This window comes from Bacillus rossius, chromosome 18, assembly GCF_032445375.1.
Source record: "Bacillus rossius redtenbacheri isolate Brsri chromosome 18, Brsri_v3, whole genome shotgun sequence".
NCBI lineage: Eukaryota > Metazoa > Arthropoda > Insecta > Phasmatodea > Bacillidae > Bacillus > Bacillus rossius.
In genome coordinates, this window is record NC_086345.1 from 28,182,345 (window position 1) to 28,197,534 (window position 15,190).

General features: G+C 38.9%; 1 protein-coding gene across 2 annotated transcripts; it reads left to right on the forward strand.

Moving 5' to 3' along the window:
• Positions 1-187: 187 nt before the first annotated feature.
• LOC134541036 (RNA demethylase ALKBH5-like) lies at positions 188-14,817 on the forward strand. 2 transcript variants are annotated; one of them, XM_063384173.1, is made up of 8 exons: positions 188-317; positions 1,854-2,060; positions 2,529-2,771; positions 4,219-4,350; positions 6,952-7,032; positions 8,999-9,088; positions 10,620-10,830; positions 12,278-14,817. In XM_063384173.1, exons 1-7 carry the CDS (start codon positions 238-240, stop codon positions 10,813-10,815), a joined length of 1,029 nt encoding a protein of 342 aa, XP_063240243.1. In that variant the 5' UTR covers positions 188-237; the 3' UTR covers positions 10,816-10,830; positions 12,278-14,817. The 2 variants fall into 2 exon arrangements, with proteins under 2 accessions (XP_063240243.1, XP_063240240.1); XM_063384170.1 differs by having other exon boundaries at positions 194-317; positions 8,999-9,202.
• The last annotated feature ends 373 nt before the right edge of the window (positions 14,818-15,190 follow it).

Here is a 15,190-nt window from a genome sequence, read left to right on the forward strand (position 1 = left end):
TCCTTTACATAATGTGCCATACGTTAAAAGTCAAGCTTAAACTATAATAATTAAAAATTAAAACTGTCCGAAAAACGTTAATAAAGACATATGTTTTTCTGATTTTAATTTTTGCGTTAATTAAAGGAATTAGTTTAACTTATTTGTGCTCAACATTATCATCAATCTCCTTGATTACCCTGTAGTCTTTGGAATAAAGATGAAGGTTGTCGTCAGCTGAGCAACGGAAATAATATCATGGCAGCTGGATATACGGATTTGAGGCAGAAATTGCAATATAAACACAAGAATAGCAGTGCAGATGACAAGGAAAAAAAGTAACTATTTGCTGATGGCTCTCCTTGCATGAATGTGATTTAGCTTGCCTGTTAAGCATTTGCATTACATATTCTTGTTGACTTTAGTTGACAAGAGTGAATGTGAAAGCGGGAGTACTTTGTTTTGAAATACTTTTATTTTAACATTTTCAAGTTTTTGAAGGGCAAAAATTAATGTAATTGTAATTGTTTTCAAATATTTGAATATTTTTTAAACTTGTCATTTTTTTTTATTTTTGCAATTCGTGGCATGGATGGTATTTTATCATTTTATATACTTTTAAGTAATAGTGTTTTATTGTAATATTTTGTTAAAATATTGCATTAATATATTAAAAATCTTGAGTTTTTTTATCTACAGAAGTGAGACAGTTATGAATTTATATAAATTTATGGTAGTATTTCCACAGAATTTTTCGACTTTTAACTGTGCTGTTTGAAAAGAAAAACCTGAAAATTTTGGTCTCGGGTGCTGCTCAAGTTGGTTAAATATTTTGCAAAAGCAGTCTGCTTTCTGGGTGTCGTAAGCGCAGAATGACACACGCATCTACCTGCAGTGTTTTAGCCATGGAGTTAATTAGTTAGGGAGTGAATTGTCGCAGTGTTTACTAATGAAGTCAAATTGGAAATGACTATGCCCCCTTGGGAGAGCAGAACATTACAGGCTACATGTAGTTAAAGACAGTCCGTTAATTACTGGAAACGATGTCAATGTTCATATTGCCGATTGGATTAAATGAAAAATTAATGTTGTCCTACAATATATTAAAATGTGTATTGGTGATAGAGAAAGGCAATAAATAATCCTAACAGTGTACAGGACGGCTACATCAGTGGGGGTTATTCTATTTTTTCTATACCATCACAATACTTATGACGTCACCAGTATGGCTTGATGTAAGCTTTTGGACATAAACCATTGCAATCAAATTTCCGGGTTATTTGTTGAGCCTGTTTGCTGTTGACCGGGGATTTGACTGTGGGTCCCCTAGGAATAACTCCCTTACTGCGACATTTACAGAGAAAATTTAAGTTATTGGAACATTATGATAGATCAATTATTTTCTTTTCCAACTTCCTCAGAGAAATATGCATATTGGGTCTGTACCGGGCATTGATATTATCTTCGAAAGATTTGTGCAATGGGAGTGCATGACTTGATGTAAGCTTTTGGACATAGCAATGGCACATGTCCGAAAACTTACATCAAGTGCATGCACTTGCATTGCACAAATCTTTCAAAGATAACACCAGTATGGCGTCGGTAACGTCTTTGTTAGTGAATATATAGTTTGAATCCGTAGTGCGTGTACGGAGTGGAGCTCCGTAGTGCGTAAACGGAGTGGAGCTCCGTAGTGTGAATACGTAGAAGCGCTCCGTAGTGCGTAAACGGAGTGGAGCTCCGTTGTGTGAATACGTAGAAGCGCTCCATAGTGCGTGCACATAGCGGGCGTGTGCACGCATGTAGCAAGCGTGTCTGCGTGAACGTGGAAGCGCTCCGCAGTGCGTGCGTGCAGCGGGCGTGTCTGCCGGCAGGTACTCGCCGCACCACTACCCGCCCTTCCACAGCGTGGACGACAGCTTCGTGGTCCTGAAGCGCATCCACACGGGCATCCAGCAGCGTCGGCTGTTCGACGGGGAGCAGTGCGCGCTGATCGAGCGCAAGATCGACGAGGTGGTGACGCTGGCCGACCGGGGCGAGTACAAGCCGTGCACCGTGGACCGCGCCCCGCTGCGCAACAAGTGAGTGCCCGCGCCCTCTCTCGGTCCGCTGGTCGCTTTGATACACGTGGTTTCAAAAATGTGAGAGAATATTGCGTTAAAACTTAGATCACCCATCACTCGTTTGACTGTCAGATTGTGTTATCCCGTTATCTGGCTTTATCTAAAAAAAAAATATGTTTTGAAGTTTATTATGATTGTTTTGTAAAATTTGGTACAAAATTTAAATATTATTTAATTTGAAAGGAATTAATTTTCATTTTCATCCCAAGCCCGCAGTGAAGTCACATTACTTATCGTATGTATTAATTGTCTGCGGTCTGGGGGGGTGAGGCTTCACTGTGTATGCTTTGCAAATGTTTTACGCCCTAACTGTAGTTTGAGCCCCTGTGTAAGTGTTGTGCGGACCGGAGTAAGCACATAACTGGTATGGACGATGTTCTCCTCGGAGCGGGGTGTTGGCAACATTGGCGGCGTTGTGCTTGCGAGGTACTTCTTCGGCGAGGGCTACACGTACGGCTCGCAGCTGTCGAAGCGCGGTCCCGGCATGGAGCGCCTGTACCCGCCCGGCGAGGTGGACCCCATCCCCGACTGGGTGCGCGAGCTGGTCATCAAGCCGCTGGTGGGCGCCAACATCGTCCCGGACGGCTTCATCAACTCTGCCGTCATCAACGACTACCAGCCCGGCGGCTGCATCGTGTCGCACATCGACCCCATCCACATCTTCGACAGGTGGGCCGCGTCGCTCGATGCTCCTGTCGCGTGCTTTCCACCGAGACCCAGGGCAGAAAGAGGCTGTTCCTCGTGTCCCGTGGTGTGGGGTGCGTTACACGAGACTGCCACAGTTGGTACTCCTGATCCCGGCATTCAAGAGGCCGTAATGCTGACCTTCAGTATCAGCTGAGGTTGCCTGATCTGCATCATGCACCCGGCTAACTGCAAGTTCCAACTGAGTTGTAGTTCTGGAAGCCTTACTTGTTTTCACAGCTTCTGTAGGACGAATAAAAGACATTTTTTTTTTTAAATTGAAAACTTCTTATAGTTGGTTTTTACATGCTGCTCTTATTGCGCGCCTTTTACACACAGACCAGGCACTGTCGGAGCCAATACCGATGTTACGCTGTTTTCAATAGTCGGCTGCTCCTGTTGCATGCTGTAGCCGAGACCAGACACTACCGGACCCAATACCGACGACAGTAAACTGTTGCCCAGACAATATTTGAATGTATTCATTTATATGCCTTTAGGTTTTGTCAGGGTTTATATTGTACATTTATAAAAATTACAATAAACACATTTGTAAACATTTTTTTATAAAAAATAATCTAGTAATAAATGACAAAGCTTGAGAAAATGCTTATTCGCTCTAAATAATCTAAAGTCGTAATTTAATATAAATTGCAAAAAATAATTACTCGAGAAAACACTGATGGAGAAATAAATAGTTCTCATATTGATGCAGTCAAGATTTCTTTAAGATTAATGGCCTGAATCTAAATTTGTCGCGTTTAATTGTATGGTCGTCGCACATTTTATACTAAAAATATTTTTGAAAAGTAGGGGTAGGTCCTACTGTTTTTATGCAAGAAAAGAATTTTTGTTGAAGTAAATTTATTCTTAAAAACACAGGACAACTTTGTATTTCTTTTCATTATATAAGTAAGAAGTACGTAATAACCGAACGAGTATTATATTTAAACCTAAAAAATGCTATGCTTTATCTGGGAAAAATAATTTTATGGCCAGAAATAACTTGAGGTACATCATTGAGAAAATGGCGGGGCCAAAAAATTTGACTATATTGGGCGGGAAATCGTATTGTGTGAATTCAACTTAAAACAAGTTCTACTTGTAATTACTGTATTTTCCCATTATAACCGCCACGAGCTCTTTTTTTACTTATTTATTTATTTATTAGTATATTAAAACACGTACTCATATGAATGCAATGTATCTAAATTTCAAAGAAATTGGTGAAGAACTTTCGGAGATTTTGAGAAATTTGTACAAAGGAACATTTATTTTTTTATTTATATGGATATGTACATGATAGTATATATGTGTGTGTGTGTTTTGTGGTAGATATGTTTGTAGATAGACTAATGAAACAGCAGGGAGAAGGGGGAATGATCTGAACGAGGTGAGAGCTCGGGAACTGTGTGTGCTTGCTTGCCGACAGACCCATCATATCAGTGTCATTCATGAGCGACAGCGCGCTCAGCTTCGGCTGCAAGTTCAGCTTCAAGCCAATCAGAGTGTCCAAGCCCATCTTGTGCCTGCCCCTGTCGCGGGGCTGCGTCACCGTCCTCAGGTGAGTCCGCGCCGCGCCCCTCTCGTCCCGGGGCAACTCCCGGCCCCTCGACGCGGAGACGGCAGCTCTCGTCCGCAGGAGTTGGGGAGTAGTGCGTTTGTTCGTGCTTCGCAATTGGGGACGCACCACAATGCCGAAATACCACAACGCCGAAATGCCAAATTGACCACAATGCAGACAGCTAGAGAAAACTGCTATGTACCACAACGCCGAAATACACTAACGCCGAAAAGTGTCATTGCAGGACTGCCACAAAGGTTAGGTTAGACTAGGTTAGGTTTGATTGTGGTATTTCAGCGTTAAGGTACATTTAAGAAACACACACAATTTCATTCAGTTGTTATTTCAGTGTTGTGGTAACGACCCTTTGCAATTCACTCTGTGGAATTTCAGCCATTTTGGACGTGCATTGGTTTTTTCAAACAACCGTTTCCGTGTGTTGATATGCATGTTTGTGATAATGAAAATTTTGAGCATCAAGCTGGCATTAAATATTTGAGTTTGAAACACAATATTAAAGACGAGTGGGACGCTGTGTCCTGGGACTCTGCACTATCGTTCATCACATGATGTTTTGGGCAGCTGAATCCAAGCACGGCCGTACCAGCTTGGAAGACGATGAACGTTTGCAACATCAAGAGCTGCGAACGGGGAATCTCCTCCAAAAGAGGCGAAGACTGTTCCTTTAGCCGGTGAAGTGATGGTGGTTGTTTTCTAGGATGGACATGGAGTTGTTTTAATCAGTTATCTTGATAAAAGGAAAAACATGACAAGAGCATATTACCTCTTATCATTACTTGACAAGCGGAAGGCAGAAATTGCAGGAAAAAGCCACATTTGCAGAAACAAAAAATTTTGTTTCAACGAGACAATGTACCACATCACACTCGGCGGTTGCTATGGCCAAAAACTATGAATTGCGGTTTTATTTGCTAGAACACCCTCCATACTCACCAGATCCACGCCTAATTAATATTTTTTATTCCCTAGACTAAAAGTTTCACTTGGAGAACAGAGATTTTTTTGTCAAACGAGGTGACCGTTACCTTCGTAGACAACTGTTTTGCGAGACTCACGCATAGGATTGTTAAAATAAACTGAACGTCCAAAATGGCTGAACATTCAGAAAGTATATTTCAGAACATCCACAAACACATTCCCCAATTTTTTTTACTAGTGCTGCCATCTTTGTGTTTTCAGACAACCTTCGTAACCAATAAGTGTGGCTTTAATTAACATGGTTGCTCTTGAGACACACACAGTTGTTGCGAAGATTCAGATCTTGCATTCAAGATAATTGTGGCAATAGTTCTGTGTTACATATCCAAGTTTGCCCCATGATCCTGTATATATTGATCCTGTGCTTGCTGTTATATTTTAGAACAGCAAAACATCCTGAACACAACAAAAACTTGTGATACAACAAGGAGTTATGATTGTAAGTAGAATAAGAAAGAAAAAAATAACACTAGAACTAATATAATTTGATTGTATTGTGATTTTAGAGTTTTTATTAGGCCAGGATTTTTCGATGTACTGAAGTAAAACAGAAAGCATGACACTTAAAATTTTTATTGAATTATTGATTTTCATCAATTTTTTTAATACTGTGCCAAAAGAAGTATAACCTAATCACTTATTTAAATACACTTGAAAATATACTCCAAAAATTCATAAAAAAAATTCTATCACTAATAATTTAATAAATGTATTTAATGATATACATCTGTGTTCAATATCAATTAGGAATTACAAAAGTACATGATTTAAAAGCACATATGGAGATTTTTTTTTCATCTTGTGTAAATTTTGCTGCATGTTGCATGTGTATCATAAAAAATTCACTCATCATTTTTTTTCATATTGTCACTGAAGAAGTATAACTTCAGAAATTATTTTTTTCATTGGAATGATTTCAACTGTTCATACCAGCTTGAGCAGTCAAAAATTAAAAAGTTTATCGCCTTCACAACTATGAAGAGGTAGGAAACTATTACTATTGTAATATATCAAGATACCTCAAGAAAAAAAAATGTTGAATCGTTAATGCACAAAAGTTAATTTCTTTGGTAAGTTATATTCTTACAGATAAGTCCATATTGTCCAGAATTATTTCTGGAAAACACAAACATAGTGCCTATCTGAAATTTGTAGCCCTGACTCGTAATTTTATTACTAATTATATTTACTCTATAAGTTCAAAGTAAGATGGTAAAAAAACACATTTTTAGTTTAGAAGTGAGGTACAGATTACGAAAAATAAATTCAAAACTATTATGTATAAAATCTAATTATGTGACCAGAAATTTGCCGGTTGCAGTCCACAAAGTGTTGTTTGCTGCCAAGTCGCAAACAAAATAAACCTTAAAATAATTGTATTTGTCCAGTTTTTTATTCAGGAGTTTTTTTAAGGATTTTTAGTGACATTAAATGACTTCTAAGTGCCCTTTTTTGATTAAAGATAATGTAAGGAATCCGAGGAGACACGCGAACCCCTGCGTGTATTTGTATGAATGCAGTTTTGATTAGGTAGGTTGACGTTGAGTGTTGCCCCAGGCACGCGCGTGGGTTGCCGTCAGCCGAGTGTTCCGTGTGTTCCAGCGGCTACGCGGCCGACAAAGTGACGCACTGCGTGCGGCCGGAAGACACGGTCGCGCGGAGAGCTGTGATACTTCTGCGCAGGTGGGGACACTGTGTTTCAGTCGGGCGCACATCCGTCATTAGTTATTTTTTTTTGCTTTCCAGACTTTTAAGCCACAACTTGCGACGTGGTTCCAGTGTTAACGTTTTTGTGTTTCCGCTTGGTTCCCGCAACACAGGGAAAATTATCTGGAAGACAGGAGAAAAAGTCGTGGAATTGAAAACATGTCTTTGAAAACCTGGAAAACAGAGGTGTACACAGAAGGGGTGATATTATTACCCTCCTTCCCCCTGTTTTCAACCCCCCAAAAACCTAAAAATCTATCACTCACATCAGCAAATAACAAAAATTTGAAAGCAAACCGTGGAAAAAAAACCGGTTCTATCACACCCAAAAATGAAATTATACGTACGCCCCTGTAAAAAAAAAACAAGGAAGTTGACAATCGTAGTTAGAAAGATGTATCAAGTTCCCTTTAAATGGTTGTTTCGCAACTTAAATCACCAGAATTAATACATGTTGTAATTTTATTTATGTGTTTACCTGTTAAAAGTAAAATATCTTGGGGAATGTGTAACAGCACAGGTATGAAGAAAAAAATTCATCTATTACATTTTAATTTACTATCGAAACCTTTTGAATTCTAAGGATTTCATTGGCCCATCCCTACTATTTAATTTAATCTTGGGAATAACAACAACTTTATTAGGTAATACATTTCATAGACACAATTTATTTTTATTTATTTTTTTCAACTTTTTAATATTTTATCTATGCTTTAATGTAGGCCAATTTTCAATATTAGATACAAAAAAAATACATAAGCCAAAAACAGTTGTAACCAACATGGCATCTATGTTTTTTGTCTCACCCTTAAGGGTACAGGCAGCAGTTGGCTGGCTAAGTAACAAACTTTCATTACATTTTCAACAAAAGATAGTTCCACATACAGGCCTGTGTGAAAACTAATTTTTTGATGTGAAGCAAATATCAAATTGAATGTTTAAAATATTCATTAAGTGGAATCATATTGCGAATATTGTTCTCGGTGAAGCTTTATTTACTTACGTATATATTATAAAATTCAGGATTGGAAGTTAGAAAAAAAAATTAACGCCTGCAATGTTTGGGTGCTAAATACGTCATAATTAAAAAGATGTATAAAATAAACATCCATTATATTAATATTGAACATTAATGTTTTAAGTAACCAACCTTATTCTGTTTAAACTTAATAAAAATATATATATATATTTTTTTATGAGTGAATCTTAGGCTTCCAATATTTTAAAGCTTTGCAACAAATGTCAGGCTTCACATCTGATGCAATGGCTTTTCATCACACTCGAAGTTTCAAAAAAAAACTCAACTGAAATGTCAAATTATTTAACTGTGAAGAAAAAATGCCATTTCAATAATATTGCTTTTTTAATTTGCAATCTTGTGTTAATTCAAAAGATCTATGAATTTAAGAAATGGAAAATATTGAGTAAAGTTATAATTTCTATAAATATATAGGCCCTATATGTATTTTATATATCGATGGCTTAGAATGAAAACCTCGTATCTCAATTTTTGGACGAAAAATAAGTTTTTTTTTTATGTTTTTGGCTGGAAAACCTCGTATCTCACAAAATGTTTGGCTGAAAGAAATAAAATGTGCATCCTACTACTTTCTATCGGGGGGGAAAAAAATAAACCACGTATATCAGTAGCACAGGTTTTTTGTCCCTGCTGTAAAATGTGCATTTTATGAGATACAAGGTTTTCATTCTAAGCCATCAATATATTCCTTAAGAATAAATAACTTTCCAAAGCACTGGAAACAGTTGTCGCTAAGAGATGGAGACCAGTAGGATTCTCCAGCTGTCATGTAGTTTTAAGACTAGTTTGATAATGTCGGTGTTGCTGTGCCCGTGCGAGCGAGGCACGGCGGTGCTAGTGGGACCGGTTGTGTCCGTGCGAGAGGCGCGCTGGTTGTTTGCACGCACGCTGTCCGTGTGGCAGGGTGTTCCCCGACGCGCCCCGGCTGGCCGCTGACGAGGTCGCGCCGCCGTCCGTCCCAAGACACCACCAGGAGATAAACGGCCTGTCCAGGTGCGTTCTTCTTCTCGCTGTGCCTCGGCACACGGCGTTCGGCATTCGGCATTGGGACAAACATCACATGCAACGGAAACGTGAGACCGCGGTGCTGCCATCTTTGGGTGGATGGTGCGAGCCAAAAGTTCATCAACAAAGCCAAAGGGAAACTTTGTAATAACTAACCGTTTAGTTAATTTCAATAACGCGGGCAGTGTTTTAGTAAAATTATTGATCGTCGAAGTTCAGGTCCAAAGTCCGGGTTTGGTACTTTTGCCGAGTCTTTTCCGCTTTTATCGAAGCTGTTTCGTTAAGTAGTTTAAAAAAAATTATTGGTCTGCGGATCGAATGATTCGATGGTCGACATAGCTGCTCCGGCACGACGGTGTGGATCTTGTCGCGGCGCGCAGTAGCGCAAACTCGCCGTATGTCTGTTTTCGCTCTTCGTGCTGGAGAAGTAGGTTTGGAAGACATTCTGTATACATATTACAAAAATATATATATATATATAACTTAAAAAAAAATTGTTTTGCAAAAGTGAAACATCAACAGTTTTATGCGTATTGCAAAAAATAATAATACAGTATCAGGAAAAGTAAAACTCTGTATTTCCAATCTCAAACTGGTTAGCGCCACTTTTCAAAATTTTGATGGCGTTACATTTGAGATTTTGCTCTCGGCACCTACGTGTTATAACAACTGTTGAATTTAAAAGGTTAATACTACTAAACTGTGCTGGTAGAATAGTGAAAAAAATTACCTTAGCGATCAGTATTTCATTAAATTAGTACATATGCCAAAACTGGTAGTACCCACAGACCATTATAATATAGGTAAGTCATTCGTTTATAATTTTGTTCTCTGAATGCCTGTGCGTAAGGATAATTACTAAAAAAAATTTTCTTAATTCAATTTTTTTTCGATATTGGTGCCCAAAATTTGCATTTCCGTTTATGAAAGTGACATTAATTAAATGCTTGAATTGGTGTTTTTGACTGTAATCAAGGTATTTGCCGTTTGCCATAACACGGATTGTGTCGAGATGGGGTTTTTACATGCGTAAAAGCGTAAACAACATCTGAAGTCGAACTATCCATTAATTGATTCGCCCTACAGTATCGATCGGTTTGACGTGATGGCAGATAACCTATATTCGCGCCAGTGTGTTCTGTAGTTAGTCTGATTACGGTCTTAAGTTAGTTTTGTCCTTAGGGGCCTTGGCTAGCGATATGACTTGTGTCATGCTATTCTATTATTTGAGATAAACAAGTAACCGGGAAATAATATCTTAGTGTTTTGATGTTTTCTTGTGTGGTGAAGATAGGGAAGTGTCGTTTTCGTAGCAAGTGGCTAGAGAGGCGCGATGATAATGGATATATCATTGAGTGGGCAAAAAAACGTAACGATACTGATGTTTTTTGTTTCCACAAAAAAAGTTTTAATGTTTTTTTTTGCTGTCCGTCCGTGGTTCTGAAGGTCCTTGTGGAAACAGAGCAGGTGTGCTTGGTCAGCTGTGCCTCATGCGAGGAACGCGGTTATGTGTCGGCAGGCCGGAGGAGGCGCGGGATGGCGCGACGGCCCGCAAGCGCGTGATGGTGGTCAGCTCCTCGCTGCACCCGCGCCGCCCCTCCGAGGACAGCAGCGAGGACGAGGACGAGGAGGAGGAGGGGGCGGAGCAGGCGCGCGACCGGCGCAAGCGGCGACGCCTGCTGCGCGACGGCAGCCCCAGCAACAGCGAGCGCTAGCCGCCGGCCCCACAGGTCCGTGCCTCGACTCTCTAGCTCAGCTTCTCTCTTTGTCGCTGCTCTTGTTTCAATGTTATTTACAAGTATTTACAAATAAATATTAATATACATAAATCCAGCGTCCTGATGTTTGTTTCCAGTGAACTCTTCATTCAAGCCAACCGATTTAGATGAAAATTGGCATTTATGTGTAATTTTTTTTGCAACTTGAGAGATAGGATAGATTTTCATTTCGATTAATGGTCTTAATAATTTATAATTAATAGTAAACTGATTATCAATGTTGATTGGTGTTTAAGCCCGGGAAACAGTGGGTACTTCGTCTCCATGACAACGTTGCGTGCTTGAGAGTCGGGAAACCATCGGTGCTATTCGTTTTTTCTTCGGTACATTACAAAGCATTGTATTAAGTTTTTTGTCAAAATTAATTAATTTTCATATTATTTCATTTATTATAACTGTAAATAAGAGATATGGTCGATTTTTCCCCCCATTAATACAACCGTGCGTAGCCGGGTCAGGCAGCTAGTATTAATATATTTTTATAAATAACCTTAACATAACCGTATTTATTCAATTTTTTTAATGAGGAGCTTTGCAACTGCTGTTTTGCCACAAATATTTCTAACAGTGTGTCAAAAAGTCTGCAAGTGATGATGACTACTTAAGACTCGCACGACTTTTTACACCCACGATACTACGCCGATTGAATGCTGTTTGAAAATATTTGCGGTAGAGCAAAAAAAAATAGTGGTGTGTCGGACAATGTCTTGATGGCTCTCGGATGTCCTTATGTTTTAACGTGGGTCCTGTGAAGCTGCTTGGTAAAAAGTTTTATTCCAGTGTCGTAAAGAAGACAACCAGTCTGCCTGGATGTTTATTCCTTTTGTTTTGGGCTTTGCCAGCAAGCAATGTTTTTGCACCATTTAACTTTAGGCAGAAAAATTCTTAACGTTTTCTCCTGAAGGGATGAAATTATTATACTGTTTTTCATGGGAATCAATTTTTTTTAAGTATCGGTTGAAATCAGTTATATCAGAAATCCAGAAGATTGGGAATTCATGTTTCAATTAGCAAGTGACGGGTTGTCAACAAACGAATGAAAACGAGCTAAAAAAAATCCTTTATTATTATTATTATTTTTTAAAGAGAGGTTATGTACTGTTTTCAAACTAAAATACATTTATATTTGCATTGCATGCTTTCTTAGAATGAGATATTTTGGGTAATCTAGTAAACTAATATTTTGTCTTCTGTATCAGTTTGGAATCGAATCGGCAACAGTTGTATTAGCGTATCGACATGTTGGTACTGCCCTACATCGGTATATCGCTAAATATGATGATTTGTGTCAAATGACAGCCAGGTCTTTCGGGAGACTCCATCTAATACGTGCACTCTTTCGTGGGATGGAGTGTAATTTGAGCTGGCGTCTCGCTCACTGGCGGTTGTTTTGTTGCAGGTGCATCCAGGGAAGACGAGGAGCGCAGACCACGAAGTACCGTTGTTTTGTTTCCTTGTCAACAGTCGCCAACACGCCTCGGTTTGATTTCCGTTTTGCAGGAATGTAATTAGTTACTTGCTTTCTAGCACTCTTTAGCGTAGCATATGATTAGAAGAGGAAGTCATCAAGAAAAAACGAGTGTTGTGTTGTTTTTTTTTTTTGTTGTCTCGCTGCACTAAGCTGTGTTTCGCCCTGCGAGCAATTCTCACAGAGCACGCACGCAACACGTCGCACACACGCTCCGACCACAGCGAAAAAATTATTTTGTTGTGTTGCTTGGGAGTAATGAAGCCTGTGCTGCCGTGTTTTTTTATTGAATTCTTCTGCAATATGTGTTTGCCGTTAATTCAACTCGTAATGCTTGCGTGTAAATTCATGTTTCATTTTCCATAAGTGTGCTATGTAAGTAAAAAATAATAATTTTATTTTGAAAAGCTGTGCCTAAATGACAAAAAGATGGGTTTTTAAAGGTTCGAGTATTCTTCTGGGTGTTAATAAAGATGTAAAGGCAATTTTGATGGTGCTCTTTGATCTGGTTATAAGTTAACCAAATGCATAACACATTGTGTAATTTTTTTTTGGTGTTCCATTTATGTAGATTTTTCAAATTTCAAATGGATTTTTCACAGCTTTAGTATCTTAGGAGCAGTTTTTTTTCCGCTTTGTTGCAGACTTCCGTTAATACTTACTTATTACTTATTTTCTTTTAACCAAGTATTTGTAGTGCTGTTGTAACGGTGCTGGTTCTCTTAACCATTGCTTCGTGTATTAACTTGTTCCCGCTCCCGCTCTGAGTAGAAAAGGCACCGCGTGCCGACTTGAAGCGTTTGCTGCTCTTCGGAACAGAACCCGACGAAAACGGTCTTGCGGGGGCAGTTCTGGTTTTCAGTTCATCTTATCTGTGCCTTTCTGCGTGAATGATCGGTCGTTCGGGATGCGGCCGGCGGCCGAGTGTTACCATGTAAATTAACGTAAAGCTTGTAAAGTTGTACATAGTGTAACTTGTTTTTTTTTTTGTGATGTGTCGTTTACAGTCGGTAGACGTTTGTTTGTCCAGTTTTGCAACTGTAAAGAAGAAAAAAAACAATTGTGAAGCTTTTGCAACACATGTATATATTAAATATTGTATTAATAATGATTATACATTAATTGGATACTTGTGGTTTTAGTTTGTGGCATGGCAAGGTCGAGGTTTTGTTGGATGTGACTGTACAAGAGGCCAGAACTCACGGCGTGTTGTTTGAAGATTCGTATTTGTAATAAACGCGAGCACTTTGTAGAACTGTACTGTTGGAGTTTTCCCATGTGAGCTGGTTGAAAGTTGACTTGCCACTGGAGTAAGTATTTTGCTGGAATACAGATTGCGCGGTGGGTGGATTCAGCGTTCCGTACCTCGCGCAGTCGTTTCGCCTCCGGAAGTGTGGATGCAGGTCGCGGGGAGTGCGATACAACAGCCTTACATTTCATCGCTGATAGCGGCGTGCCGATTGCAACTGTGCATTTATTCGATACAGCCGTCGTGGCAGATACTCCGTAGCAAGTGAACACACGTCACTTATAAGGTAATAATTTTGTGTTCCTTGGACCAATCAATCCTCAGATACTTAGTAATTAAAGGATTCCGTATTGTAGAAAAAAAATTTGAACATGAATATTAGAGGAAATAAAGTAAATTTAAAAAAATTCAACACTGATAACCTCTAAGTGTACTAGCTCAATTGTTTTTATACTATTCTGCTACCATTTCCCAAGATATACTTTTAACATGTAATTACATGTATGTTCATATAATTACATGTTTTTATTCTGGAAACCTTGTTTGCGAAACACACATTTGAAGGGTATTGTATAGTTAATATTTTTCATTTATTGTAAATTACATATTTTTCACACCTAGATTGGGTTTGAAGGTGTATATTGAGGTAAAAATTCTAGGTTCGCATTCAAGAAAATTGGGATTTGACTCGTCACTGAAATCTAAAATGAATTGCAATTTATCTCTATGGTGAAAATTACAGCAAAATAAAAAAAAATCAACAACGCGAAAAAAATTAGGTATTTAAATTTAAAAAAACTGTGTGATGGAAAGTAAGGAGAATTTTTGTACAGATTTGTGTGAACACCCTCGTAAAAGACAACCAGTTGGCTGGTTGAAGCTGTTTCAGACGGCACGCGTGTGAAGTCTGGCCTCTTAAAAAGCTGTGATCAGTATGAAAAGCAGTATTTTTGTATGACAGTGTGTTTGAACCTCGGGCATGTGTTGTTATTTTCGTCGTTTCCGTCGATGGATGATGTTAACCGTTTTGATATTGTCCCAGGACTGTTGTGAATGTGGGGTGAATAAAGTTAAGAAAAGACAAAGTGTGAAACCACTTCGGTGCGTAGTGTTTGTCGGTTCTGTGTGAAAATGTGTAGCACTGTTGGTTTTTTTTCAGCCGTAACATTGTTGGTGCTGTGTAAACTCACGTGTGGGCATTAAAACCAAGCAAAGTACGCAATCTGATGTGTTCATTAATGCTTGTTTGCCGTGAAGAAGTTCCTGTTGACAAGCAGGGTGTAAGTGAGCCAGTAATTCTGGCTGATTCCATGCCGATAGTAATTTACCACATTGCAGTGACGCCATTGGCGGTTCTATGGTTTCCTTTACCCTATCATTCATAACGCCCTATAATTAGAGAGAAAAAATTAAAAAAGAGCACATGTTACTCAGTACACGTAATAGTGAAACTTCTCTGAACGAAATATGAAATTTGTAATAGGTAGCGCTATCTATGCAGAAAATGCAGGGACTGTCAACAGTTTCAACTGTATAGGATACCTGTATATAATTTCTGAAACAAATGCATGTGCATAAATCTCTCTTGGTTCTAT